At 37.3% G+C, this 27,191-nt stretch overlaps 1 protein-coding gene across 14 annotated transcripts in view; it reads right to left on the bottom strand.

Moving 5' to 3' along the window:
• Positions 1-27,191, bottom strand: part of EPB41L3 (erythrocyte membrane protein band 4.1 like 3) — a 193,347-nt gene that overhangs the window by 114,112 nt on the left and 52,044 nt on the right. For all 14 annotated transcript variants that reach the window (XM_069099675.1, XM_069099676.1, XM_069099677.1 and 11 more), the window contains exon 2: positions 5,757-5,959. In XM_069099675.1, coding sequence (XP_068955776.1) covers positions 5,757-5,959 — 203 coding nt within the window. The remainder of the gene's footprint in view (positions 1-5,756; positions 5,960-27,191) is intronic.

Raw genomic sequence — 27,191 nt, 5'->3', positions numbered from 1 at the left:
AGAAAAATGATGAAGCTTGAGGAAAAGATAGTAGTAACATGCTTCTTAAATCTAAGACCAAATCATTGGGAACAAGGAACCAATAAGATGGCACATACATTGAAGAAGCATGTTGGCATCGAGGGGCTGACCTTGCTCCACTTAGATAATAGAATAACATGAAAATTTAACCCACCCCTAGGTATTAAATGGAACACTGGATGCTGTCACTTGCATTTTTTTTCTTCTTTTTTTTTTGAGGGGGGAAGGCAGGGCAATTGAGGTTAAGTGACTTGCCCAAGGTCACATGGCTAGTTTTTGTGTTAAGTGTCTGAACTCAGGTCTTCCTAACTCCAGGGTTAGCATTCTATTCACTGCATCACCTAGCCATCCCTGCTGTCACTTTCTAAAGTCTATAGTAAACATCTATGCTAACTGCTCTCAATCCTCGATAATTCAAGGCATGATGGGGAATCTCAAAAACATTTTACCAATTCCAAACATTGCAAGAAGATGGTTGCACAGTTCCTCCCAGATGTGTTGCTGTTTAATATTAGACAGAATATGAATTCTCACAGTTGGCTTCTCATATTTATTTTTAGCTGTTTAATCTTGTACTCTTGCACTGTGACTTCCTGAATGCCTCACTGATACAATCTCTCTATTTTGAAGTGAGACATATACTAACTCTTGAGGAAGCTTAGTAACTGTGTCAATTGCGTTAAGTTCTTTGCCAAAATTCTTTCCAAGCTTACAACATCATCACCATCATGTGATTATCTGAACCATCCAAAAGATTCCAATATGGAGACTTTAAATCAAAACTGTTTTAAGACCTCACTTGGAAAGCACAACAATATTTAATAAACACACATTCCGAACAAAGGCATTGGGGCAGCTAGGTGGTGCAGTGAATAGAGTACTGACCCTGGAGTCAGGAGGACTTGAGCTCAAATCCAGCCTCAGACACTTGACACACTTACTAGCTGTGTGACCATGGGCGAGTCACTTAACCCCAACTGCCCTGCCCTCCCCCCTCCAAAAAAACAAAACAAAAGAAAACATAAAAACACAAAAATTACTCATCGTCCCCTCTGTCCTCTCTTCATAAATATGCTCTCCTTTCTGAGTTTTGATGACATTGATTTCTCTTGGTTCTCTCCCTATCTGTATGGCTGCTTCTTCTGTCTCTGTTGCTAGATCAACATCCATGCCCTGTCTCCTACCTGTAAGGTTCTGACCAGGACTGTCTTCTTTTGTCTCTGTACCTTTCTCTGATGGCAATCTCATCAAATCCCATGAATAAAATTATTATATCTATATGGATTACTCCCAGTTCCATATATCCAGCACTAATCTCACTCCTATGTCCCAGTCTCACATTCCCAGCTGCCTAATAGAAATTTCAGACTGGACATGCCGCAAATATCTCAAACTCAACAAGTCTAAAACAAGTCTCATTATCTCCTACCTTTTCCTGCCAACCCACCTCTTGTCCTCATTTCCCTATATCTGTCAAGATCACCATCATCCTTCCAAACACTCAGGCTCACAGTCTTGTAGCTATTTATTCTCAATTCTTCCCTCTCCTTCACCAGCTATGTCAAACCAATAGTCAAGTTTTGTCAATTCTGTCTCCATGATACCTCTCACATCCATCCTTTCTTTCTCCTCATGTTGCCCCCACCACGAGGTCAGACCTCATTTACCTACTCTATCAACCTATCATTGGAATAACTCCTAAATAGGTCTTTCTGCCTCTACTCTTCCTCTCTCCTATTCATCTATTAAAGTATAAACCTGACTATGTTATTATCTTGCTCAAGAAACTCTAGTGGCTACCAGCTGCTGGATAAAATGCTAACTTATCTTTTAAAGCTCTTCACAATATGCTTCCAGCTTACCTTTCCAAGGTTATTATGTATTACTCCTCTTCATGAACTTTAAACATTGTAGCCAAAATGATCTATTTGTGGTTCCTCCTACTCAACATTTCATTCGTCATCTCTACCTTTACACAGGCTGCCTCCTCATGCCTGGAATGCACTCTTTCTTCACTTTTATTTCTTAGATTGTCCAGCTCCCTTTAAAGGTCAGCCAAATGTTTGCTGCCCCTTGCATAAGACACTTCCTGATTCCATGCCTCCCTCCCTTAGTTATTAATGTTCCAATGAAGTCAGTATGCAATTATTTTGCATATGGTTTATACTTATATGTATAAGGAGGTTTTCTCCCTTATAGAAAGTCGTTTCCTTGAGAACAGGATTTTGTATTCCTCAAGACCTACTGTATGGGCACATAGTAGGTATTTAAAAAATACTTGTTGAATAACTGGTTAAAATTGTATTACAACCTCCCAAACAAAAATTTCCAAGTGGATTATATACTCTCACTGCAATGTTTCAAAACTTGAAAGGAGATGAAACAAGTACTAGAGGATCATAGAATAACAGAGGTTCCCAAAGTGGGTGATATCGCCTCCTGGGGGATGCTGGAACAGTAGTGGGGGTGGTGGTAGTAGTAGCTTAGGGTGCAATTAGAGGACTGAATAACAATAAGGGGGTGGTGGAAGCATAAGGAAGCAAGAGTAGAAAATATTGAAAAACCATTCATACATGTTTCATCTATTCTGTGACAGCTGAAGCTGTAGTGAATACATTATTTTCCAAATAAACACACAAAATGCAAGTTATAACTCATCAGTGGTCAAGACTGCTGACAGGTCTTAACAAGCAAATGTTGGCAGGTGAGCGTGGCACACATTGTTGGAAAGTCCAGCATGCATTGACAGGAATATGTTGGTATAATGGCTTGTTTTCTTGTGTCATAAAAATTTCAATGCAGGGGGGGAAAGAACAAATTTACAATAAATGTTTTAAGATGCATCATTTAAAAAATATATTTTGTATTTTTTTGAAGTGGCACAAATAAAAAAAAAAAACATTAAAGGCTTAAAGAAAGGCAGATTTCCAGGGGGACACTGAGTCATTTTTTTTAAAGGGTACAGTAGGCCAAATAAATTTGGGAACCTCTGTTCTAGAGCTACTATATCTGAATCAGAGATATATATTGAAATAGGCTTTTCCACATAACATAAATACAAAAAAATTAGTTATTCTACTCACTAATGAAAGAGGTGGGCCTTTATAAGGTACAAGATTTCTAGTTCTCTCCAATACAGATTAAGTAACTTTCCTACTAATTTATACATATAATAATTTATACATAGCCAAATATATGTGTATATATACATGTGTGCCTATACTAACACACCCACACATATAAAAATGTGTATGTATATGTGTATATGTATACACATATATGATTCTCACTTTATGTAAATTCACATTAAGCAAATTCAACTTTATATAAAAATATTCTGAAAGAAGTTTCCATTCCATAAAATTGAGAATGATATGGAAGAGTCGATTGAGTATCTTGGAGAAGAACTATTGAATGAGGACCTGACTGACTGAGCCACTAGCTACAAAGATTTCAGAAGAAGAAGAAACTTTAGAATCTGAGGTCAAACCAAAAAGGTTCACAACAAAACAGCTGGCAGAAGCATTTTATCATGTGAGTGAACTTTTTTTCTTGTATTGAAAAAATGGATCCAAATATTTCAAGATTTTCAAAAGGTCAAAGACCAGTTGAGGACGATATTGCTTGCTATCATCACATATATGAAGAAAAAAAGAATCTGTTCAAATGTCTCAATAGCTTCATAAAAAAATGTTGCACAGCCAAACACCAGAGACCAAGGCTAGGTACAGTGGGTAGGGAAGGGGCAATGTAGTGCACACCTAAGGTAACTTTAGTGTGGACTGCTGTGCATACTTTGTGATTAACTTTACATTTTATTTCATAATTCTATTTAATATCATGGGGCAGTATTTAATGTGTCTGCTTTTGCGGACATTAAGACTTGTGTTAATGGTATTAGTTTGTGTATGCCTTTATTATATAACCTCAGTGAAGTAGTAGGTAGGGGATAATTCACATTATGTAATAAATGCTCTATGTTTGTCTGTGGGAAAGTCCACTTATGTAAAGTGAGAATTGTCTGCGTGTATGTGTGTTAAGTGCATGCGTGCATGTGTGTATGTTCACATATACATGTATATGTATATATAAAATAACATAACTGTAAGTGTTCATGGAGAAAAGGGAGCTACAGAAAACTTTCTCTTGCCTGCATCTTGGCCAGACCAGATATTATGTCCTAAGGGACTCAACCTTTTTATGGTCAGAACCTGCATGCTGGAGCCCCCACTGTCCTGTTGTCTATTGGTTTCACCTGGCCCATTACATGAAGCCACACTTCACTTTAATCCACCTTATCCTGCACCGACCGCTCTGCTGACCTCCAATCTTTCATCTACAACTACCTGTTAAGATATCTCAAACTGGATGCCCAGTAGACATCTTAAACTCATTATCTTTCTCCTGAAACTCTCCCCCACAGTTTCCCTATTACATATGGAGTGCAATAATCCTGCCCCAATCACCCTCCTGACCTCCAATCTCCCATCTCCACCCACCTTTCAGATGTCTAGTAGACATCTTAAATTCATGATGTCCAAAATGGAACTCCCGTCTTTCCCTTAAATCCTTCCTCCCTCCTACCTTTCACATAAACTGTAGAGAACAACACCATCCTTCCAGTCCCTCAGGTTCAAAACCTAGGTGCATCCTCAACTCCTCACCACCTCTCACCTCGCATATCCAGTTTGTTGCCAAGGTCTGTAGATTTCACCTTTGCATATGCCCCCTTTTCTCTTCTGACACTGCCACGATCCTGGTGCAGGTCCTCATCCCCCCACACCTGGATGACTGCAATAGCCTGCTGGGGGTTCTGCCTGCCTCAAGTCTTACTGTAAGAATGTAAGTTTCTTGAGACTAAACACTGTCTTTCCTTTTGTTTTTCAATATCTCATGCTTGACCCAAGGCTTGGAATGTATACAGTAAATACTTTATAAATATGTATTCATTCATCTTTTATAATTTATGATCCTCAAACAACGACCATCAAAGAAACTCTCAAATGCAGCAACAACAACAAGAAGATATCCAAATGACAAACCCTTAAACGATATACCTGGGAGAAGAAACGAGAAAGGTTTGGGCTCATTTTTGTAGTATTTGGTACAACCTGATAACTTATACAAACAGGGGAAGGAATGACTTATACAAGCAGGGGAATTTTCCTTCCTATCAAAAGAGGCACATAGAGGAATCATCAGTCCAGGTTTTTGGCAAGGGTTCTTGTTGAACGATGATATGAAAAAGGAAAAAAGTTGGTGAAATCTAACTTTTGAAGGCTTTTTTTTTTTGTTTTTGTTTTTGTTTTGTTTTGGAGGGGGGAAGGTAGGGAAATTGGGGTTGACTTGCCCAAGGTCACATGGCTAGTTTTTTTTTTCCCCTGGTGTTAAGTGTCTGAGGCTGGATTTGAACTCAGGTCCTCTTGACTTCAGGGCTGGTGCTCTATTCACTGTGCCACCTAGCCACCCCATGAAGGCTTTTAGGATAGAATATAATATATTTTTGCCTGCTGGAGATATGAAGAGAACAGATTATGGTCCCTCATAGTTTCTTTCTAATTTTAAGATATCAAGTCTTCTATGAAATACTTAAAATAAGCACCATAAATATTCTTAATTGTTTGGGGGTTATTTTTTTGTGGAAGAAGAGGTGACCTATACAACTCTAACCTCTCCACATTTGTGGAGTACTAGAAGATGCAGTACAGGGAGCTGTTCATGGAACGGAGACTGACCTCCTTCTTCACTGGGGTGCTATGTGCTGCTGCTGCAGAGAACTGCTCCAGTGCCTGCTGGCGCTCCTCGCTGGGCTGCCGCTCTGGTGGCTGCGGTGGTGCCCCAGCTTGGCCCTGCTGTCCAGAGGCTTCTTGGTGCTCTGGTTCTTGGTCCTGTTTTGATTCAGAGTCAGATCCAGATTCCGTAGTCATGATTGATTGTTCTGCAAGAAAATAAAGAAGACCCAACCACTCAATACAATTTCCTCTCCATTGAAAAGGAAAAAAAAACATGAAGATGGGATGCTACATTAGACAAGAAAAAAGAAATAATCAAAGGAAAAAACAACTACTTCATATCCAGCATAGGGTTCTATTTCTATAGCCTAACAATAGAGTGATCAGATTTATTAAATGTATTACGCTCATTTACAGTCTGAGGATTGTGAGCCATGAAAATTTTAAGATTAAAATGAACCTACAGGGAAAGATTACAGACTGATAAAGATGATTATAGGTTTTGTTCTTTACTAACTTTTTGCCATAAAATAGTCAAAGGCTAATATTAAGGTAACAAATCATCATAATTAAACAATTAAAGTATATATTGAACTTGCTTTAAACAAATTTGATGCATCAGCCAAATCAGTTATTGCCTGTGAAGTACCAATATGCTGTTCCCTCTCTCCCCTCCCTGACACGGCACTTTGGGGAGGGAATGAGGAGAATGGAGGAATAGGGACGCCCGACTAATGCCCCCAGACTTCTTTTGATTAATCGATTTTGGTTTGTCCTGTTGAAGCACACCAAGGGTTAAAATCTGGCTTAATTTCCACTGGATCAAAGCGAGTTCAGCACAGCTTTCTACTTCTGTCCAATTGTTTCTCACACTGTTCACTTACTGTACATCTGTCTTCTTCCTAACTCCAATGGGAAGAGTACAGAGCTATTGTCATTGTCATTTATTTTTATCAGTCATGTCTGAGTCTTTGTGACCCCTTTTAGGATTTTCTTGGCAGAGATACTGGAGTGGTTTGCTACTTCCTTCTCTAGCTCATTTTATACATAAGGAAACAGAGGCAAACAGAGTTAAGTGACTTGCCCAAGGTCACATGGCTAGTAGGTGCTGAGGGTCCGACTCCAAACCCACCACTCTATCTACTGGGCCACCCTACAGAAGTATTGACTCTACTCCAAAGTACCTCCTATCCCATAAGTGAGACATTCATAAACTTTTAGAAAAACAATTTTCTAATTATGTTTCCATATAAGTAGTTTCCTTTGTAATCCTGCATATTTTACTTAATGAATTTTAAAACATTGTTCAAAGAAGGAATCCATGGACTTCACTAGCTTGCCAAAGGAAACCATGACACAAAAAATGTTTATAACATCTGCCAAAAATAAATTAAGAAGTGACTGAAGGCTATGGTAGGTATGAATTCTCCCTCTGGATTTTGGGACCTTTAGATTCAAGCCTAAAATTTGACAAGAAAGTATATTTTAAATGTATCTATCACTTTTCAACCTCTTCTAAAGCAAGTCACTTAACTTTTCTAGGTCTCAATTTGTTCATCTACAAAATTAGGTTAGATATGATTATCTCAAAAGTCCCTTATACTCCCATAGATAGATAAATACAATCTCTGAATTGAAGTAGATCTCACAGGCCTTACAGTCTAACTAATACCCAAAAGGAATCCCACTATCATATTCCCAACAAGTGGGCATCCAGACTCTACTTGAAAACCTCCAATGAGGGAAAATCTACTTTTTTAGCCAGCTCATTCTACTTTGGGATTAGTCTAAGTATTAACCAAAAAGTTCAAACAAATTTGCCTCTTTACAACTTATACCTGTTGCTCCTGGCTTTGCCTTTCAGGATCAAACACACATAACAACTCTAATCCTTTCACAGAAATTCCCTTTTAAGATTTAGACATAAAGGCTGGTGTTATACACACGTTAAAGGAGCAAGGAATAGTTTATCTGTCAGATTTATGGAGAATGGAGCAGTTTATCACCAAAAAGAGAACATTATGAAATGCAAAATTGATCATTTTGATTACATTAAATTAAAAAGTTTTTGCACAAACAAAGCCAATGCAACCAAGAGTAGAAGGGAAGCAGAAAACTGGGGAAGACTTTTTTTTTTTTTACAATTAGTGTCTCTGATTCTAGTCCTCATTTCTAAAATATATAGAGAACTGAGTTAAATTTATAAGAATACAAATCATTCCCCAATTGGTAAATGGCCAAAGGATATGAACAGGTAGTTTTCAGAGGAAGAAATTAAAACTATCTATAATTATATGAAAAAAATGCTCTAAATCACTATTGATTAGAGAGATGCAAATCAAAACAACTCGGAGGTACCACATCACACCTATCAGATTCACTAACATGACAAAACAGGAAAATGGTAAATGTTGAAGATGTGGGAAAGTTGGAACACTAATGCATTGCTGGTGGAGCTGTGAGCTGATTCAACCACTCTGGAGAGAAATTTGGAACTATGCCCAAAGGACTATAAAAATGTGCATACCCTTTGACCCAGTAATCCCACTTCTAGGGCTGTTTCCCGAAGAGATCAGAAAAATAGGGAAAGGACCCACATGTACAAAAAGATTTATAGCAGCTCTTTTTGTGGTGGCCAAGAACTAGAAGCTGAGGCGATGCCCATCAATCGGGGAATGATCGAACAAGTTGTTGTATGTGAATGCAATGGAATGCTATTGTGCTATAAGAAATGATGAACACATGGATGTCTGAAAAACCTGGAAACACTTATATGAACTGATGCTGAATGAAGTGAGCAGAACCAGGAGAACATCGTACGCAGTAACTGCCACAATGTGTAATGACTTCGATAGACTTAGTCCTTCTCAGCAATGCAAGGTCCTAAAATAATGCCAAAAGACTCATGATGGAAAATGCCATACACATTCAGAAAAAGAAATATGGAGTCTGAATGCAAATTGAAGCAGATTATTTTCCTTTTTTTGTTTTGTTTTATGTTTTTCTTTCTCATGGTTACTCCCATTGGTTCTAATTCTTCTATACAACATGACTAATGTGAAAATGTTTAATAGGAATGTATACATAGAGCCTATATCTGACTACATGCTATCTTGGGGGGGGGGAGAGGGAAAGAAATTTAAAACTAATGGAAGTTAATGTTGAAAACTAAAACTAAATAATTTTTTAAAGGAATTTCCTTTCAAGTGATTGAAGGCAGTGATCATGTTCCTTTAAGTTTTCTCTTCTTCAGGTAAAATATTCCATTTCCTTCTCCTGACCTCACAGAACATAGCCCATCATGATGGCCCTCTTCTAGAATGGTGTAGTTTATGTCTTTCCAATAATGTATCACATAGAACTATTGTCTGCTCTTCTAAATGCCTTCTCACTAGAGCAGCAGACAGTAGAAAAGCAAAACTTTAACTTCCTTATTACTGTTCAGTCATTTTTTTAAGTCATGTTTAACTTTTTATTACCCCCTTTGGGGTTTTCTTAACAAAGATACTGGAGTGGCTTGCTATTTCCTTCTCCAACTCATTTTACAGATAAGAAAACTGAAGCAAACAAGGTTAAGTGATTTGCCCAGGGTCATACAGCTATTAAGTGTCTGAGGTCAGAGCTGAACTCACTAAGCAGAGTCTTTCTGACTTCAGGCTCAGTACTCTATCCACTGTACCACCTAGCTGTCCCCTTATTTCTAAGTGCTGCTATTCTTTTCAGTGAAGTTTGAGATTATATTAATTAGCTTTTTAGGCTGCAACATCACAGCACTGACTCCGACTAAATTTGTAGTCCATTAAAATCCCCACATCTTTTTCATAGAAACCACCCTGGCCTCCCCAAATCTTGAGGGAATAATTTTGTACAATTCTATTCTGAGCTAATGGCATTACCTTATTTTCTTGCATACACCAAAGGGTCTATGATATGATCAGTGTGAATATTCACTCCGCTGACACAGTACTTCATACATGGGATGTTAGAATTAATGGGGCTTTATTACACAACCTGCTTTTTCTAGATAAATATGTCCAACTAACTAAACATGCGTTTGGCCAAGCCCCACAAAATATACCAAGCTAAAGTTCAGAAAAGACAATGATCACAAAAAAGTAATAAAACCTGACTTAACATTTCATTCTCTATATAAGGTTTTTTTTTTTCCCCTGACAAAACAGCAAGTAAGATGTGGTTACATTTTGCTGCAGGAAAAATTTTGGTTCTCAATTAGATAAATAGAGATGAATACTCTCCATTTTGGAATTCTTGGTCCATATACTTAATCACACCAAAATTTGTGCATTTTCTTTGTGTATCTCTAGCCAAGACTGTATGATAAATCTACAGCTTTGAATGTCACATAAACCTTTATAAAGTTATTTATGTAAAATATGACCTCTGAGAACTTTATATTTTTCTTTAGCCTACTCAAACCTTAATGCATATAAGCCTCTTTGTAGAAAACTAGGCAATATTCAATTTGATTCAATTCAAATACCAGTTGTATGCCTACAATTTGTGCTGGACAAATTGTGGAGGGAGAGGACGTACCCCTCCCCTCACATCAATTACCATAATTAATATGATATCCTATACCCTGGTACTTTTATCAGGTAGAATGCTTCTGAGTGACAATCAAATATGTAAACTAGATATAAACAATTTCTAGACACCTTTATTGAATCAATAAATCAAAAGTATAAAGCTGGGTATGAGGACTGAAGTGCTTCTGGTCTTTGGATGGCATAGACAATAGTTGAGTCCAATTGCTGCTTGCATTGAGGGCATTAACAGTAATCTGTTAATTACATATTTTGAAAGGTGAGGGAGAGGCTTGGTCAAAAATGGGAAAAATGACTATTACAAATGCCTCCTTCAAGGTCCCTTCCTGCTAACAGGATGGACCACATCAAGAAGAGGGTCTGTTTTAGCAGGTATAGAAGAGGAGAAGACTGTGCTAATGTCCTACAGATTATCACCCCTTTTCTGTGTGGTTTTGCTGTTTTGTTTCTGACCTAACGTTTAAACTCCAGATTGGCATTTCATAATCTGACTCCAATCTACTTTTCTGGACTGATTACATACAACTCCCTTTCACACACTTTATATTCCAATAATGGTCTTTCTGTTCCTCCTTGAGTTATCCTGATCTATATCTGGCTACTGACCCCTGCTGGCCCCGGAGGAGAAAGTGAGGCTGGTGACTGCACATCCCTTCCTCACTTAAATCCAATTCATTTGCATGTCATGGCATCATCTGCTTGATATCCTGGTCCTCTTCAAGAACAAAGGACAAATAACAGCAACAATTCTGTTCCTACTACACAATATTCCATTTCTCATCTCTATGCACATCCCTATGCCTGAAATATCCTCCCTTCTCGCCTTTGCCTCTTAAAACTCCCGATTTGAATAATTGGGTATCCTACCCTACAGGAAAGTAGGGGGGAAGGGGATAAGAGGGGGGATGATAGAAGGGAGGGCAAATTGGGGGAGAGAGTAGTTAGAAGCAAACACTTTTGAAAAGGGACAGGGTCAAAGGAAAAAAAACAGGATAAATGGGGGGCAGGATAGGATGGAAATAGTCTTTTTCACAATATGACTACTATGGAAATGTTTTGCATTACTACACATGCATAACCTATACTGAATTGCTTGTCTTCTCATTGGGGGTGGGTGAGGAGGGGAGAAGGGAGAGAATCTGGAACTCAAAGTTTTAAAAACAAATGTTAACAAAAGCTGTTTTTTTTTTTTTACATGCAACCAGGAAATAAGATATACAGGCAATGGGGTATAAAAATCCATCTTGCCCTACAAGAAAGTAAGGGGGGGCAGATATAGGAGAGGGCAGATTCGGGGAAGGGCTATTCAGTATGCTTGCCATCTTGGGGTAGGGGGTAGAGGAGAGATGGGAAGAAAATCTGTAACTCAAAATCTTTGGGAAATGAATGTTGAAAAACTAAAAGTAAATTTAAAAAAAATTCCCAATTCCTTTCAAAGCTCGGTTTAAGGGGTAGGCATCTCCCATATGAGCCCTTTCCTTATCCCCCAGATTATAATGCTCTATCCCATAACTTTGTACTTATTTTGAATATACTTAGTGTTTAGTATAAGGATATACATGTTGTTTTCCTGGATAGAATTTAAGCTACAGCTAGGCAGAGACTCTGGCAGAAATGTTTAATATTCAAATTACAGAGATGAGATCCAGGAACAGGGGCAATGATAATATTCATGGCCTCAAGTGTCCATACCTAAATGTGAAAGCCAGGGTAATGAATGAAATTTATTTTATTTATTAATTTTATCTATTTTGGTCCAGATTTGTGATTTTATTGATATAGGGGGTTTTCATTGAGGCAATTATCTCTACCACTGCATATCAACAACTGTTCTCTAATTTACTGTCTCAGGGAGTTAGTCATTGTGCCACAGAGCCAACCTCAGAGTCAAAATGTTGAACACAGATGTGCCTTCACGACTCCAAGGCTGATTCTCTGTCTAGTACAGCACACTGCGTCTCAGAGAGCTTAATATAAGCAAATACATATAAAACTCATGCATACCATTGGGACCATGAGACACAATCCCATGACTAGAATTATTGAAAATTACAGTTTGGGATTTATTAAATATTAGTGGACCTTATTAAAAAAAAAAGATTGTTGTTTGCCCTTCATTTTCAAAAGCAGACTAATGACTTCATAGGGTGATGTCTTGACTCTAGCATAAAAAAGATCTAAGGTAGAGTTGCACAAAATCATCAGCTTCACTCTCTCTTCCAGAGTCATCAAAGTCCAATTGGCAGGACGGAAATCAAGACTACTGGCAATGGCCCAGGAAGCAATGGATGACTTGGCATCTTCATTTCAACTGCCTTCTTGGCTTTTGGAAAAAATTGTTCTCATCTACCCATTCTGCCTGGAAGAAGTCTTCACATGCAGGGGGTAGATATCTTCCTAACTTACCAAAGGTCTGTTGTGAGCCTCAATTTGATTTACCCCATACCAAGAAAGAAAGTTTTATCATTATATGACTGCTGGGAATGCTACGGCTTCTTGGAGCCACAGGAGAGAGTTGAGGGCCCTAACTTAAATCTAACTTGTCCTTAAAGTGGTGTGAGAGGGCAGAACTCAATTCTGCTACCTAACCACCACCATGCCTATGCCTTTGTCAGATAAGCTCTAATTCAATTAATCAATCAACAAGCTTTTATGAAGCATCTACTATGTGGAAGGCACTAATCTCTGGCAAAAGAATAAAATCCCTACTCACAAGAAGCTTATGTTTGAAAACAAGGACATTGAGCTAAGGTAGAAGGAACAGTGGCAAAGCATTCCACATATTTTGGTAAATTTACTTGTGGTATGGAAATCCACCAAGAATAGGATCATAAAAAGATTTCTGATCATTTCTAACCTCTTTAGACAAATGGGAGGCTTGTCACCTAGTTTCAGGATCTGGTCAGGTTTTTTTTTTTTAAATTCGACATGTGATTACTTATCAAATGTAATCAAGTGCCATAATATAAACTGCTTTATTAATGTACAGTGCTTCTGATTTTAATGCTCTTTGTATCTTAGTTGTAAAAACAAAATAAATAAGCAAGAACTGTTTATAACAATTTCTCTAACAATCTGACCTCAGTGACAAGAGATTTTTCTAATGCCACTGTAACTGTTCCCTCAATCTGTCATTTTCAATTTGATTCTGCCTTCAGAATAACTTCACAGCGACTGCCCAAAGCTTTTCTGCCTGCTCTACATAATTTGAATCAAAATAAAAAATTAAATATGGCCCAATATTTAATGATCACATTTCTCAAGGACAGTCTCCAAAATACTTATTATTTATAACCTACAAATAATACTTTCAATCTATCTTAATTATTGCTGCATTTAACACTACATGCACTATGTAACACATAGTAACTATTGTTTCCTGGTGAACTGTTTTGATAAGATAAAACTTTTGATTGCCCCAAAATGCAACTCTTTAGATTTAGCAAATACAACTGGAATTAAATATCCAAGGAGTCAAGAAAAGTAAGTATATAAAGTAATATTAATGCACCTGATTATGCATATATATCTAATTCATATGCTTTCTTTCCTCTTCCATTCCCATCCATCACTCTACCAGGTAATAAACTGATTTTTACATCCAGTAGTCATTATGAACACATGCCACCCAATGCTGTATTTCAAAAAAAAAAAATACTACCTTTTATCTTGATAGTTGAGAAGTTGAATTTTTTAAAGTTCTTTTTAAATGGTTCAGTCATTTTTCTAAATTAAGCTTCCACACATTACACAATTACAGTTCTCCTTTCTCTGACTATTCTCTTTCTTTTGTTGTCTCTTTTCATCATTTGCTTTTCTTCTTCCTCTCGAATGGTTAATTATGGCTATTTTCTAAATCTCAATTCTAACGTCCTTCTTTTCTCCCTTTGTACTCCTCTCCTTTGAAGGAGATTGTTCATTCATGTGGTGGTAACTATCACTTATAAGGTAAACATCTCCTAAAGTAATTTGCCCAACCCTGATCTCTTTGAAGTGTAATATTTCCAGTTGTCTACGGGTCTTCTCCACTAAGAGTTCAAAACTGAGCTTTGGCTATCATTTCCTTTACACCATTTTTATCATGTCAATTCCCTAAATGACCAAAATTGCTCAACTTTTCTACTTACTTGACTTGGTTTTTAGGACCCTCTACCAAATCATACCCATTAAAGCTTTCTCCTTATCTCCTACACAGTCGAAAAGGTTTCTTATCGCAACAAACAATCTGAATGGCTTATGGTCCACCAAATGTGATATGTTCATTTGCTTTACTTTGTGCATCTGCACCCTGAATTCTTGCACTTGACATGTTTTCCTTTGCAAAATGGCTTCCCTTCATTATGTTATTTACTTCCTTCAAAACAGTACAAAAACACTACATTCTTCAGGAAACCTTTCACAGTTACTACTAATTATTGGTGATTCCTTACCTCAATACCTCATCAATACTTATATTCTCAATATGAGAAATCTCAATTTTCTGGCCTAATGGAAGAGGACATGAATATGTGATCCCAAACAGTAGATAACCCAATTTCATTGATGTATTTTTTTTATTTAAATGCACTGTGGGGTAAAGGTTGACCTTATTCCCAGGCACATTCAACTTTAGAAATATGTTTAGTACAGATGAAATAGGGGTGGCTGGATTATATGTGGGCTTGAGTGGCAGGAAAAAGACTCTAAAAAGTACCTAATGATACAGTCTCAGAGATGGAAGGGACCTAGTAATAGCACTACTAGGTCTACATACCAAAGAGATCAAAGGAAAAGGAAAAGGACCTATATATACAAAAAAAATTTATAACAACTCTTTTTTTAGTGGTGGCAAAGAACTGGACATTGAGGGGATGCTCATCAATTGAAGAACTGCTGAACAAGGCATGGTAAATTATTGTGATAGAATTCTATTGTACTACAAGAAATGATGAGCAGGATACTTTGATTTACATGAACTGATGCCAAGTGAAGTAAGCACAATCAGAATAACATCATACACAGAATCAGCAATATTGTACAATGATTGACTGTGAATGACTTAGCTATTCTGATCAATACAATGATCCAAAACAGTTCCAAAGGACTTACAGTGAAAAATGCTATCCACCTCCAATGAAAGAATGATGGAGTCTGAATGCAGTTTGAAACATAATTTTTTTCACTTCATCTTTGTTGCTTTTCTTTTGCTAACATGGTTAATACAAAAATATGTTTTGCATGATTTTATGTGTGTAATTACATCTCCCTTCCCCTCTCACTTCTGAACCAGGAATCAGGGCCTCAGCACAGCTATAAATTAACCTCTTCTCCAGGCATCTAATGCGGCAGTCACTAGGAAAATCTCTCCCCGGGTAGAATGCTGCTGACCTCCACTTTTCCAGATAAGGGGTTCTCAGAGAACAAGTTGTATACTCTGGTGTGTAAGAGTGCTTCCTCCCTTTTTATTCTTAGTAGAAAAATGTAATTCACATAGGATAAATAAGCATGGATGTATTGAGATCTTCATTGAAGAATTCCTTACCTTATCTTTTCCCCAAAGCCAGCCTCCCTTCCAAACTTCCCTATTAGTGTTGAGGGTACCACCATCCTTGCAGCCCTCACTATCCCATGCCCCACATATTCAATCATCAATTACCACATCTTATACTTCTACCTCCACAACATCTCTCTTCTCTGTACCCCACTCTCTACTCAGACTGCCACCACCATAGTTAGACCCTCATCACCTCTCACCGAAACTATTACGATCATCTCTTATTGGTCTCAAGTGTCTCCCACTAGTTTCTAAAGTAATATCTCTGAAGGACAAGATCTCATCATGTCATACTTCCCAACATCAAACTCCACTGGCTCTCCATTGGCTCTAGGCTCTAGGGTCAAATATCATTTCTCTTCATCTCATCCTTTTTAAACATCTGTTCTGTCTGTTTAACAATATTTTAAATGATTAATAAAGCAGTATATAACCTATAAATGAGGAAATATACAATTACTGGTACATACTCAAAATTTTTAACTAGGCCAGCAATCAAAATTATCTACAAAAATTAGAGATGGGTCAGATGTAAGAATACTTCATTGTTACCACATTCAAACTAGTACAGTGTTAACTGCAGAATTTCCTTACATCTTTGCAAAATGACAGTTTTAATTTTCTCTATTTTTAACTTACCTTCCCTGTTAATTTTCTGGGTTTTTTACTGTCTAGGTCTATATGAAAGAAAAAGAAGCATTTTGTCCACTCTGGGACCAGGAATTCTCTGAGGGAACCCAGTTGTCCCAGACAGTGGGCCAGGACTGGGGGCAGCAAGATCATAAGCATTTAAATAATTCTCTCCTTAGGTAGGGATTCAAAGTTTTGAAGAAGAAGTTACTCTTAACTTCCTATAGGCTGAGAACGAAATGTTCCAAAGGCAGCATTTGCAAGTGTAAGTAGAGCCAAAGTAGAATTATCAGCCCAACTTAACTAAAAGATAGTCATCAGCACACATTTGAGGCTTTGCTCTTTTCTAGACAGATTTATTTTAAAGAAATTTTGTGAAAGCTGAAAAAAAAAAACCAACCTTCATGGTCCCTACTTAAAAAGAGGTCATCTCAATCTCCCAATAAGTAATTGCTTTGCTAAACCTGTTTCTATGTTTAAAATCAAACTGTTTCCTCCAGCTGACAAAAAATACTCAAGAGGCTATAAGAAAATAGTTGTGAAATTTAAATCTGTACCATTTATGTGCAAAAGGAAGAATTCATAAGTAAGTAATGTAACTTTTCAATATTGGTATGGATGGATTTTATTTATAGTGTCTTCTTGCCAAGAAAAGTAGAAATATAATGATCAAAAGGAAAAGAACATTGATTTATTTCACTTATTTCCCACATAAGTAACATCATGGGGGGAGGTAAGACTCATAAAATTCCATGAATATTATGTACGTCTCTGACTCTTTAGTGAATTTTTTAACATCCATGAATGAGCTAATATCTATCAGTGATGAATAAATTAATAGACTATTCTTGCTCCTGGAAACATGCCTTTTCTTTAGGATTCCCAAGGGATAGGTTTGAAGGAAAAAGTAGTGGTGGGTCTTGGTCATTTACAAGGTCATTTACAATATAGAGAGAGACTAAAGACTTTTGAAGGTGCATAAGTTCAATGCAACTGACAGTGCAAACTGTCCCTTTTGACATTAAGTTTTGCCATAAAGCTCTCATATACTCTATTGGAATGGTCATGGCTAATTATTTCTCCAAAGGAAAGAGGCATCTATTTATTTACCTTGGGTTTTATATAATCTTAATATTATCTTGTAATTATCGTGTGTCCATAGCTGAAAAGGTTACATATCTATGACTATGGGGTTGACATGATAAAGCTTAAGTTATAAACTTACATTTTAATGTGAAAGTAAAGCAGCCAAAAATGACATAATTATCCAACCAAAAATTTTTATTAGACAATCACTATGCTCCTAACACTATGGAAGATATAAAAGTGGCATAAATCACTGTACACAAGGAGAATACAATCTTACTAAGGAATGATAAAGTTATGGATTATTCAAGAATATGTTTATGTTCAATGGAATTGCTAGAATAATATTAATATATGTAAGCAACTGGGAAAGCATTGAGATGGTACGGTGCTTCTCAGTTAATAAGTCCATGAGGAAGAGTAAATATGAAATCAGTTGGGGAAAGGGTTAAGAATATGAAAAGCTTTAAAGATCAAACTGGAATTTTTATATTATTCTGGAGGCAAATAGGAATCAATGGAACTTCCTGAGCAGGAAAATGACAAGGGCAGATTTGGTTTTAGGCACATGAATTTGGAAGCTATATGAAAATGAACTGGAAAATGGGAGTATTCCATAGACCAATTAGGAGGCTATAAAAGTCCATACAAGAAGTGATGATGCCTAAGATGGTTATGTTGTGACTGGAGAAGAGATGGATGAGAAGGATGTTTTATAATAGAATTAATAAAAACTGAAATTGAAAAGGAAGAATAAAGAATTGAAAGTAACTCTGAGGTTGTAATATGAACTGGGAAAATAGTGGTACCTTCAACAGAAAAAGGGAAGTCAGAAAGAAGGATGGGATTTAGAGGGAAAATAACAAGTACTATTTTGGACACGTTGTGTTTGAGATGTTTATGAGCTTCCAGTGGGATATGCCTAATGGACAGTCATTCATACAGCCCTGAAGATCAAGAAACAGACAAAGGGTGATACCAGCTAGGATACATCAAGGAGTGATTGGCTTAGAGAGGATGATAGTACCAAGGTGACGTGCTTACTAAGAGAGGGTATAGAGAGAGAAAAAGAGACCCAAGACAAATCTTTGGGGGACACCATAGATTACCCTCTCCATGTAGAAGAATCCAGGCAAGGAGACGAGTTGCCAAATAAGTAGGAAGACAGCCATTGAAAATCCGTGTAATGAAAATACAAAGATAAGGAGGGAGAGGGTGTTCAACAATGACAAATGTTCCCAATTAAGTCATGGACACCTACAGAACAACAGATCAACGAGTATAAGAGAACCCACATAAAACTTTGATTTCAGTCTGTTCTACCTTAGAAAGTTCAGTTCAGTTGAACAAAGCAGTAAAAAAAAAAGAATTAAGTCCTTTAGTGCAAGGCCACAGAGATTAAAAAAAACTATATTAGTTCCCCCCAACCTTTCTGCTTTAATATCTATGCCTTACTTTTCTCAGATGGCTTGGGACTGGTGAAGAGACCAGGTAGATTGGGGAAAGAGGAAAGGTAGCAGAAAGGAAATGGAGGAATGACATTAAAAATTAAAAAAAAAACCTTGAACATAAGCTTGCCATACTCCAAGTCTACTTGTTTTTCTTTTCTAATCAGCTATAATCTCTTTGAATCTATAAAGTGGAAAACAAAGAGAAAAAAATTGGAGGAAGAATGCAGATGAGAATAGAAACATTTTTGGAGGCAGACGAAAACAGGAATTGCCAACACAGAAAAAGAAGAGCAGATCAGTTACAAGAAATGAAAGAGAAAAAGAGACAGAAAGACTGGAAGAATATTAACCCAAGGACAAAAAGGTAAAGTTTACAACAGAGAAGAGAGGAACCAGGATAATGGGAAAGGATGGTAAAGCATGTAGAAACTATTTACAGACTCTTACATTGACCAATGTATGAATGCTTTAAAGACTTGTGCTTACTAGAGTCTATTCCCATTCTCATCGCTAGAATAAAGCAGGATATGACAGAGAGAGCCCATCAATATATCAGGGAAGAGGTGAATATCTAGTTAACAATATGATGTTTGTGGATGGGTTTTGGATTTTTGTACCACAGCTTAAATATAGGAATGATGGGCCCTCAGCTAGGGAAAGAGGAAATCTATAAGATCTGGTAAAAAGGTATTAGTCTGAAGTCAATATAATCAAAAGGAATTTAAAATGAAAAAGACTGGGGCATGGGATAGAGTGGAGGGGAATGCCAAGTTATATATACCACTACCTAGAAGAAGAAGAACACAGAGAAAAACATCCAGAAATTCATAGGAGATAAAATCAAAGAAAAGATGCAGCATGGGGATTTCTCAAAAAAACTATGCTGGAAAGAAACGATGGGGCTGAAGTTTTGTTAGGTCAGGTAAATTCTCTAAAGAGACTAATGTGAATACACAGGGAACCCATCAATGAAACTAATTTTAAAACTGAGATAAGACAGAAGATTGAAGCAAGGGCGGGCAACAGAGGATGGACACAAAGATGGAGCACAGGGCTGTAAAAATAGTGTCAGAAGCATTGCAGCTGAGAATGAGTTGAAGCCTGGCAAAGAATGCTAATGACAACAAGATGATTTTTTTAGTTAGAATGAGGAAAAGTAAATTTAAAATGGACAGTAGCACCAGTATAGGTGAATGGGATGAGGAAGAGAAGGAAGGACTGTTCAATCCTTCTTTTGTTTTTGTTTTCTCCACCAAGAGAAATGATCATTGGGGTAGAAAAGGCAAAGTATAGAAAATACCATGTGTGGGGCAGCCAGGTAGCACAGCGAGTAAAGAGCACCGGCTCCAGTGTTGAGAAGACTTAGAGATAGAATCCCAGGCTCAGACACTTAGCACCCACCCAGAAACACCTGGTCGTGTAACCTTGAGCAAGTTACTTAACCCCGAATGCTTTAAAAAAAATAAAAAAGAAAAAGAAAAGAAAATACCATGTGCAAAACTATTACCAGTTGGTGAATTTGATTTCTATTTCTGACAAAAATTTATTATAAATTATTAAATGGATAGCTAGTAAACATGAAAAGAAATCATGCTCACAAAAATTAGCATTTCAACAAAACCAGTTTAGATTAGTCTTATTTTTCTTCTTTAAAAAATAGGGTTACTAGGTCAATAAGATGAGAAGAATGTTACAGCTACAAACTTTAGCAAAACATTGGACAAAAATATATCATTATTTTTGTGGAAAACATGGAGAGATGTGGGTTAGACAATAGATGGATAAATCTGAAAGAGATTGGAACTGCAAACTCAGTGAGTAGTCATTTAGTGGTTAATGATCAACCTGGAAAGACTTGTCCAATGAAGCACCTCAGGGTTCTGCCCTTGACCTTATGATTGTTAACATTTTTTGCTAACAATGTGGACCAAGAAATAAATGGCATACTTATCAAAATAGCACATAGTTGAGGGAAAGTTAATATAACAGAGGCAGCTAGATGGTATAGTAGGATGGGAAAAAAACTAAATTCAAATTTAACTTCATTCACCTATTAGGTATATCACCCTCAGCAAGTCTCTTAACCTCTCTCAGTCTCAGTTTCTTCATCAGTGAAATGGAGATAATATAGCACCTCCCTTGTAGAATTGTTGTGGGGATAAAATAATATTTGTTTAGTGCTTTGCAAACCTTAAAGCACTATATAAGTGCTAGGTATTATTGTTATTGTTATTATTATTATTAGAGATGATAGAGTGGTACACACAAATATCAACAGACTAGAAAGGTGTACTGATGAGATAAATATTATTGAAGATAAATGTAAACTCTTACACTTGGGTCTAAAAAATCAATTTTACATCTACATCAAGAGGAAGGGCAAGTTAAAGACTGCATTTATCTGAAAAAGATTTGGGGTATCTAACAGCCAGAGAGAAGACAGGCATTCATCTAGATAAGACATTGGGCCCTCTCTGGTGTGTTAGGAGGGATACAAAGGAATTCAGAACAAATTTCATTAGGAGATTCAATTAAAAGAAATTTTAAAAGTAATCATCACAGAATTACTACAAAGTGAAATTATACTGAGTAGAAGGAGCATATGTCATCATTTCTAATCCAAGAAAAATCTGTGATTCAGTGTAATATTTTCTTATGATGAGAGGCAGCTGTGACACATCCCATGAGGATGAAAAGCTGTTCTTGGACCAAAGAAGCCAAAGATTCAAGTTTTGCCTCAGACATTTAATAGCCCTGTTCCTTAGACAAATCACTTCACCTTTATTTGCTTCAGGCAATTCTCTAATTAGAAACTGCAGAGAAGGTCCAGTTCAGTTAGAGTCCCTTTCCTCATCCAGGAGTTCCTTATGCCACTGAAAGCACAAATCTAGCCCCTCTCCCTATGATAATAAGAAAGGGTTTAAGATGTCAATTACATGCCCGTGGGGCCACTGAACGAGCCCTTCAGGTACATTATAGTCAGCATCCTAATACAGAAAGAACAATAACCACCTTTCCTTAGCAGAACCAGTCTGGCTAAAAGCAGCATTAACTACTTCACTCTATCAAGGAACTCAGGGTCCTGGAGTAGAAATTTATCAGAGATTCCACCTAATAAACTGAAAAAGGTGAAGAAAATTTTAGCATTTTCTCTCACTAGGAATAAGTTTACATATGCAGATAAACTGCCTCATTTTTGTAAAAAAAAAAAAAAAAGTTTTTTTAAACCAGCAAAGAAACATTCAATTTTGTTTTTAAGTACAAAAAGTACAATGCATTTTTCACGTCAAGTGGTAAACAGTTTACAAAATTAAATAATATATAGTATTATAACAAACCAATCTCTTTAAAATTTCACTGACACCAAATGCCAGAATAAAGAAGTTCCCAATATTCCTGTAACAACAGAAATGGCTTGGTTTCATCACACTAGTACATTTCAAAAGGCAAGAGAGTCAGCAGGTTCCTGGAGGAAAAGGAAGCTTAAGAAAGCTTTCAAAGGTGGTAGAAGTAAATCATTTAGGGAGGCTGGATAGAAGTGAAGACCATTACTTCTAAAATAGGAAGATCTGACTCAGCAAAACTGAGGGGAAATAAACTAAATTTTATCCCATGGACGTATGTGTTGTTCCAGAGAGAACCTTCCACTGTGAAGATTGAGTAGTTTTTATGTCTGTGGCCCCTAAAGCAGGGCAGAAAAAGTCAAGGACACAAAAAAGGGCAGATTTTAGTTAGTGACATCAATATACATTTCAAGAAGAATTTAAACTTCCAATTAGGAAATCACATATTATCTAAAATGTTAAAAATCTCACACATACATACAGATTCACATGGAGAACAATAGTTTATTTCATTCTGGAAAAATGCAATTTTTGTGGTTTTGTAAGTGCTAGCTCCAACATTCCCAAAATACAAATCAAAAACAGATATTGATGTATCATCAATAAAATAGATTTTTTTAAAAATTATATGCCTCTAAAATTAAAAAAAAAATTCTTTAGATTTATAGAATGTAAATATGTGTGTGTTGTTATTAGTTATTTTTTCAGTCATGTTCAACTCTTTGTGACCCTTTTTGGGGCTTTCTTGGCAAAGATATTGGAGTGGTTTGCTATTTCCTTTTCCAGCTCATTTTGCAAATGAGGAAATTGAGGCCAACAGGGATAAGTGACTTACCCAAAGCTGAACAGTAGTAAGTGTCTGAGGTCAAATTTGAACTCAGGAAGATGAGTCTTCCTGACTCCAGGCCCAGCACTCTGTCCCCTGCACTATCTAATGCTATCATACAGAGGTTTTATGTTCTCCAAAGGAGTTGCAATAGATAATCTATAAAGTTTTTTCTGTTGCCAGGATTAAGTCATCAAGGGGTAGAATTTCCTGAAGAGTCTATTTCTATTTCATGTATGTATATGCATTTTAATGTGTTTAAATGTGGAGAATAGAACAGATAATATTAACAGAAACATATAAGTAGAAAAGAAAGGGCTCTTTCTTTACAGACTTAATACAATGGCATATTATCAGGATAATAAAAAGTTGTGATTCTTCACCAATCCTTTGATGAATGAGCCCTAAAATCATCATAATAAGGAGGAATAACAGAGGAAAAACCCATGAGTCACTGCATAGTTTTCATTCTTCAATAATTTTTCATTTTCTGTAGGAATTTTAACAGAAAATAACAGCAATGGTATAAATAAATTAAACTTTATATAGTAAGTTTCCAGTAGAAAAATTACCAAAAATACTTTCAGTAGATAACTCTTTTAACTCTAACACTCAGCTTCTCAAAACTATAATTCATGAGCTCTTCTAGCAGTGGGTGTAATTTAATGACGTGATTTCCTTTAGCAAAAAATAGAAAAGTCAATCCCAAAATAACTAAGATAGAGGTTTAAGGAAAAAATTAAATCAAAAGGGGAAAAAATGTAGAGTTCTGACAAACTACAAAAGAAACAACAGTATGCTCAGTACTTTTGCCAAATATTATACTGTATGAAGCCTAACTGAATGAACTAAATATAACAACTACTGTCTTCCATCTCTCACAAAATGCACATAGAATCACTAGAATGTCATTCAAATGTGATCTACAAGGACTATGCTTTTCAACTCAGAAATACTCACTGCCTTTCAGAATTTTAAACATTAACAATAATTTATAAAAATGTTACATGATGCTCATTAGTGACAGTTGATGAGTTATTTTCTCATTAGAACAAATCTTTTGTTTTCTTAAATGGGAGGCTAATTATGGTGAGCATTTAGATTCAAGTACTGATAAGATAGAATATGTGCCAATTTTGCTAATCCACATGTACCAATATAACTTACTTCTGAAGTGTGGCCCCTATGTTGAAGACATCAGATCTCGTTTAGTTATTGTTCAATATGATCAGCTACAGAAAGGCAGAATGGTCTAATGGAGAGAGAGAGGGTCTGGAAGCCAGAGACCCAGCTTCAAATCCAGCCTCTGACTCACTCTGACACAGCCTGAGCCAATCACTTAACTTCTTGCCTGTTGAGCTTGTCCTTAGTTTTCGAAGAGGATCATGGCACCAGGGAAATGATGACATGATTTGCAGCTGACTTTGATTTGAGTAAGGGAGGCTGTGCAAGGTCACCAGCCTCACTTTCTCCTCCAGTCATCTGAATCCAATGACCAGATATTGGTCAGGATGACTGGAGATGGCCCAGGATGCAACGGGAGACCCTGGACCTTTTAAGCAAAGGCTTTTTCCCATAGGGTGATGTAATGCCCATTCAGTGAATAGGCCTCTTTAGGAAGTGAATCAAGGGGGAGGCAACTAGGTGGCTCAGTAAATGGCCCTGAAGTCAGGAGAACCTGAGTTCAAATCCAGACTCAGACATTTAACACACTTACTAGCTGTGTGACCTTGGCAAGTCACCTAATCCCAACCACCTTGACATCCCCCCTCCAAAAAGGAAAAAAAAAGTCAAGGGATGGCTCCTTTAATTAGAAAAAAAAAACTTCTTGGTACTTTAGGCAACTCTCTGCAAGTATAAATTGCCAAAAAGGTGCAAACTTGCTTTAATAGAGTTGCTTCATCACCATCTTCCCTCAAGACTCTGACGGAGACAGCCAAAGACCCTGAACCAAGAGCCTTAGGAAAGGCAATATCTTCAGCCTAGTGTGTGCAGCTCTTCTGGAGACACAACCTGGCAAGTGTCCTTGCTTTTACTGAAGCCACAGCAACCGAAGATTCAGGGGAAAAAGTTGTTGTTGCCAAAGTCCTTGGCACTATCAACTGGCTCAACATCAGAAACTGATATGATTTTTATCAGCGAAAATAACAGTAAAGACATTGCCATCTGCTTTGCTGCTGTACTCTAAAGACCACAGGGCTTTTCAATCTGACTTGCAGCTAAGACTTTCCATGTGTTGTCTCTCCTACTAAAATGCGAGATTTTTGAGAACAGTGACTATTTTATTTTTCTATTTGTATCCTCAACAATTAGCACGGAGCTTTGCACAGAGTAAATATTTAATAAATACTCAATTATTTCAGCCAGTCGTAATTTTACTCTAAAACAAAAAAATAAGAAGTCCAGGCCCCGATTCCCAATGAACAAATACAAATTCCACATTATTTGAAACTCCCAATATTTACTCCACACACAATTTCATTCACTGCCTCAAACACCAAAGTTTAAGTTTACACAGTTTAATATTAATGAGTGACCTATTACTTTAGTTGTTTTAACCATACCTGTGATTTTTATCCATGTTTGCAGCACCCAGGGAGAAAATTCCTCTACAGATGCAGATATACACCATCTTTCAAACTTATAATCCCTGGTTTGCCAGGGAATGTAGAGGATAAGTGACTTAACCACAAAACCAATTATGGCAGCAATGGGCCTTTAGGATACATTGCCTCTCACTTCATTTAAAAATAAAATAACACAAAATGTACAAACACTATGTCACCTATTTAAGTTTATTTTTTAAAGTGAATAGTCTTGAAGATGGCAGAGTAGAAGCAGGGCCTCCCCACGGCTCTGGCTTCCACCTTCCCCAATCCATATAAAAAGGGGACTCTAAACAAACTTCAGAGCTGCAGAACCCACAAAATGACACAGAGAAGCAACCTCCCACTGAGGACAGCCCAGCAGGCTGGCAGGAATCAGCCAGCACAGCACTCTGAGAGCCAAGCCCAGCCTCATGCCTAGGCTTTAGCCCCAGGCCGGGCCTGACCAGCCCTGCTGGAGGGACTCCAGATCAGCAGCAGCTGTAGCCATTTCCAGATTTATCAACACATAGTTGCGAAGGACAAAGTAAGAGGTCAGTACAGTCTGGACTTTGGGACCCAGTAAGTGGGAGTGCGTGGCGCCAGCACCATGTGGCAGCTTCAGCTCCTGCCTGCAGAGTATAGGGGGACCAAGCACCAGTCTGAGAGGTAATCGCTCTTGCTTTAACCTGCTTGGATCTGGATTGCAGTCTAGGGTGGAGGTCCTGGGGTGTGTGTCCAGCTTGCCAGAGTGTGTGGAGACCTCAGAGAGGGCACCCATCTAATACCTCCGGCAGCTGAGAAAACCCCAGCGTTTGGGACGAAAGCTCCCCTGTCTGGTGGCAGAGTCCTACTGTGGCAAAAAGCCCAGGGGTAAACTGACTGAGGGGCGACATGACCAGGCAAAGGAAACAAAGCAGACAGAAGATTCCAACATTAGACTCCTATTTGGGGGACAAAAAGGTGCAAAGCATGGAACAGGAGGAAGACAGGGAAGTCAGAACTCCTGCACCAAAAGCTTCTAAGGAAAATACAAGCTGGTTACAGGCCATAGAGGACCTTAAGAAGCAGATAAGAGAAGTGGAGGAAAAATTGGGAAGAGAAATGAGAACAATGCAAGAAAATTATGAAATGAGAGTCAACAGCCTAAGGAAAAGAACACTTTAAAAAATAGACTAACTCAAATGGCAAAAGAGACTCAAAAAGGCAATGAGGAGAAGAATGCCTTACAAAGCCAAATTTGCCAGATGGAAAAAGAATCTCAAAAGCTCACTGAGGAAAATCATTGCTTCAGAATTAGATTGGAGCAAATGGAAGCTAATGACTTTATGAGAAATCAAGATGCTGTTAAACAGATCCAAACAAATGAAAGAATAGAAGGCAATGTGAAATATCTCATGGGAAAAACCACTGACCTG

This window comes from Petaurus breviceps, unplaced genomic scaffold (genome assembly GCF_028583685.1).
Source record: "Petaurus breviceps papuanus isolate PSGF00001 unplaced genomic scaffold, PetGlider_PUasm1.0 38, whole genome shotgun sequence".
NCBI lineage: Eukaryota > Metazoa > Chordata > Mammalia > Diprotodontia > Petauridae > Petaurus > Petaurus breviceps.
This window is presented reverse-complemented; position numbering and strand designations above follow the sequence as displayed.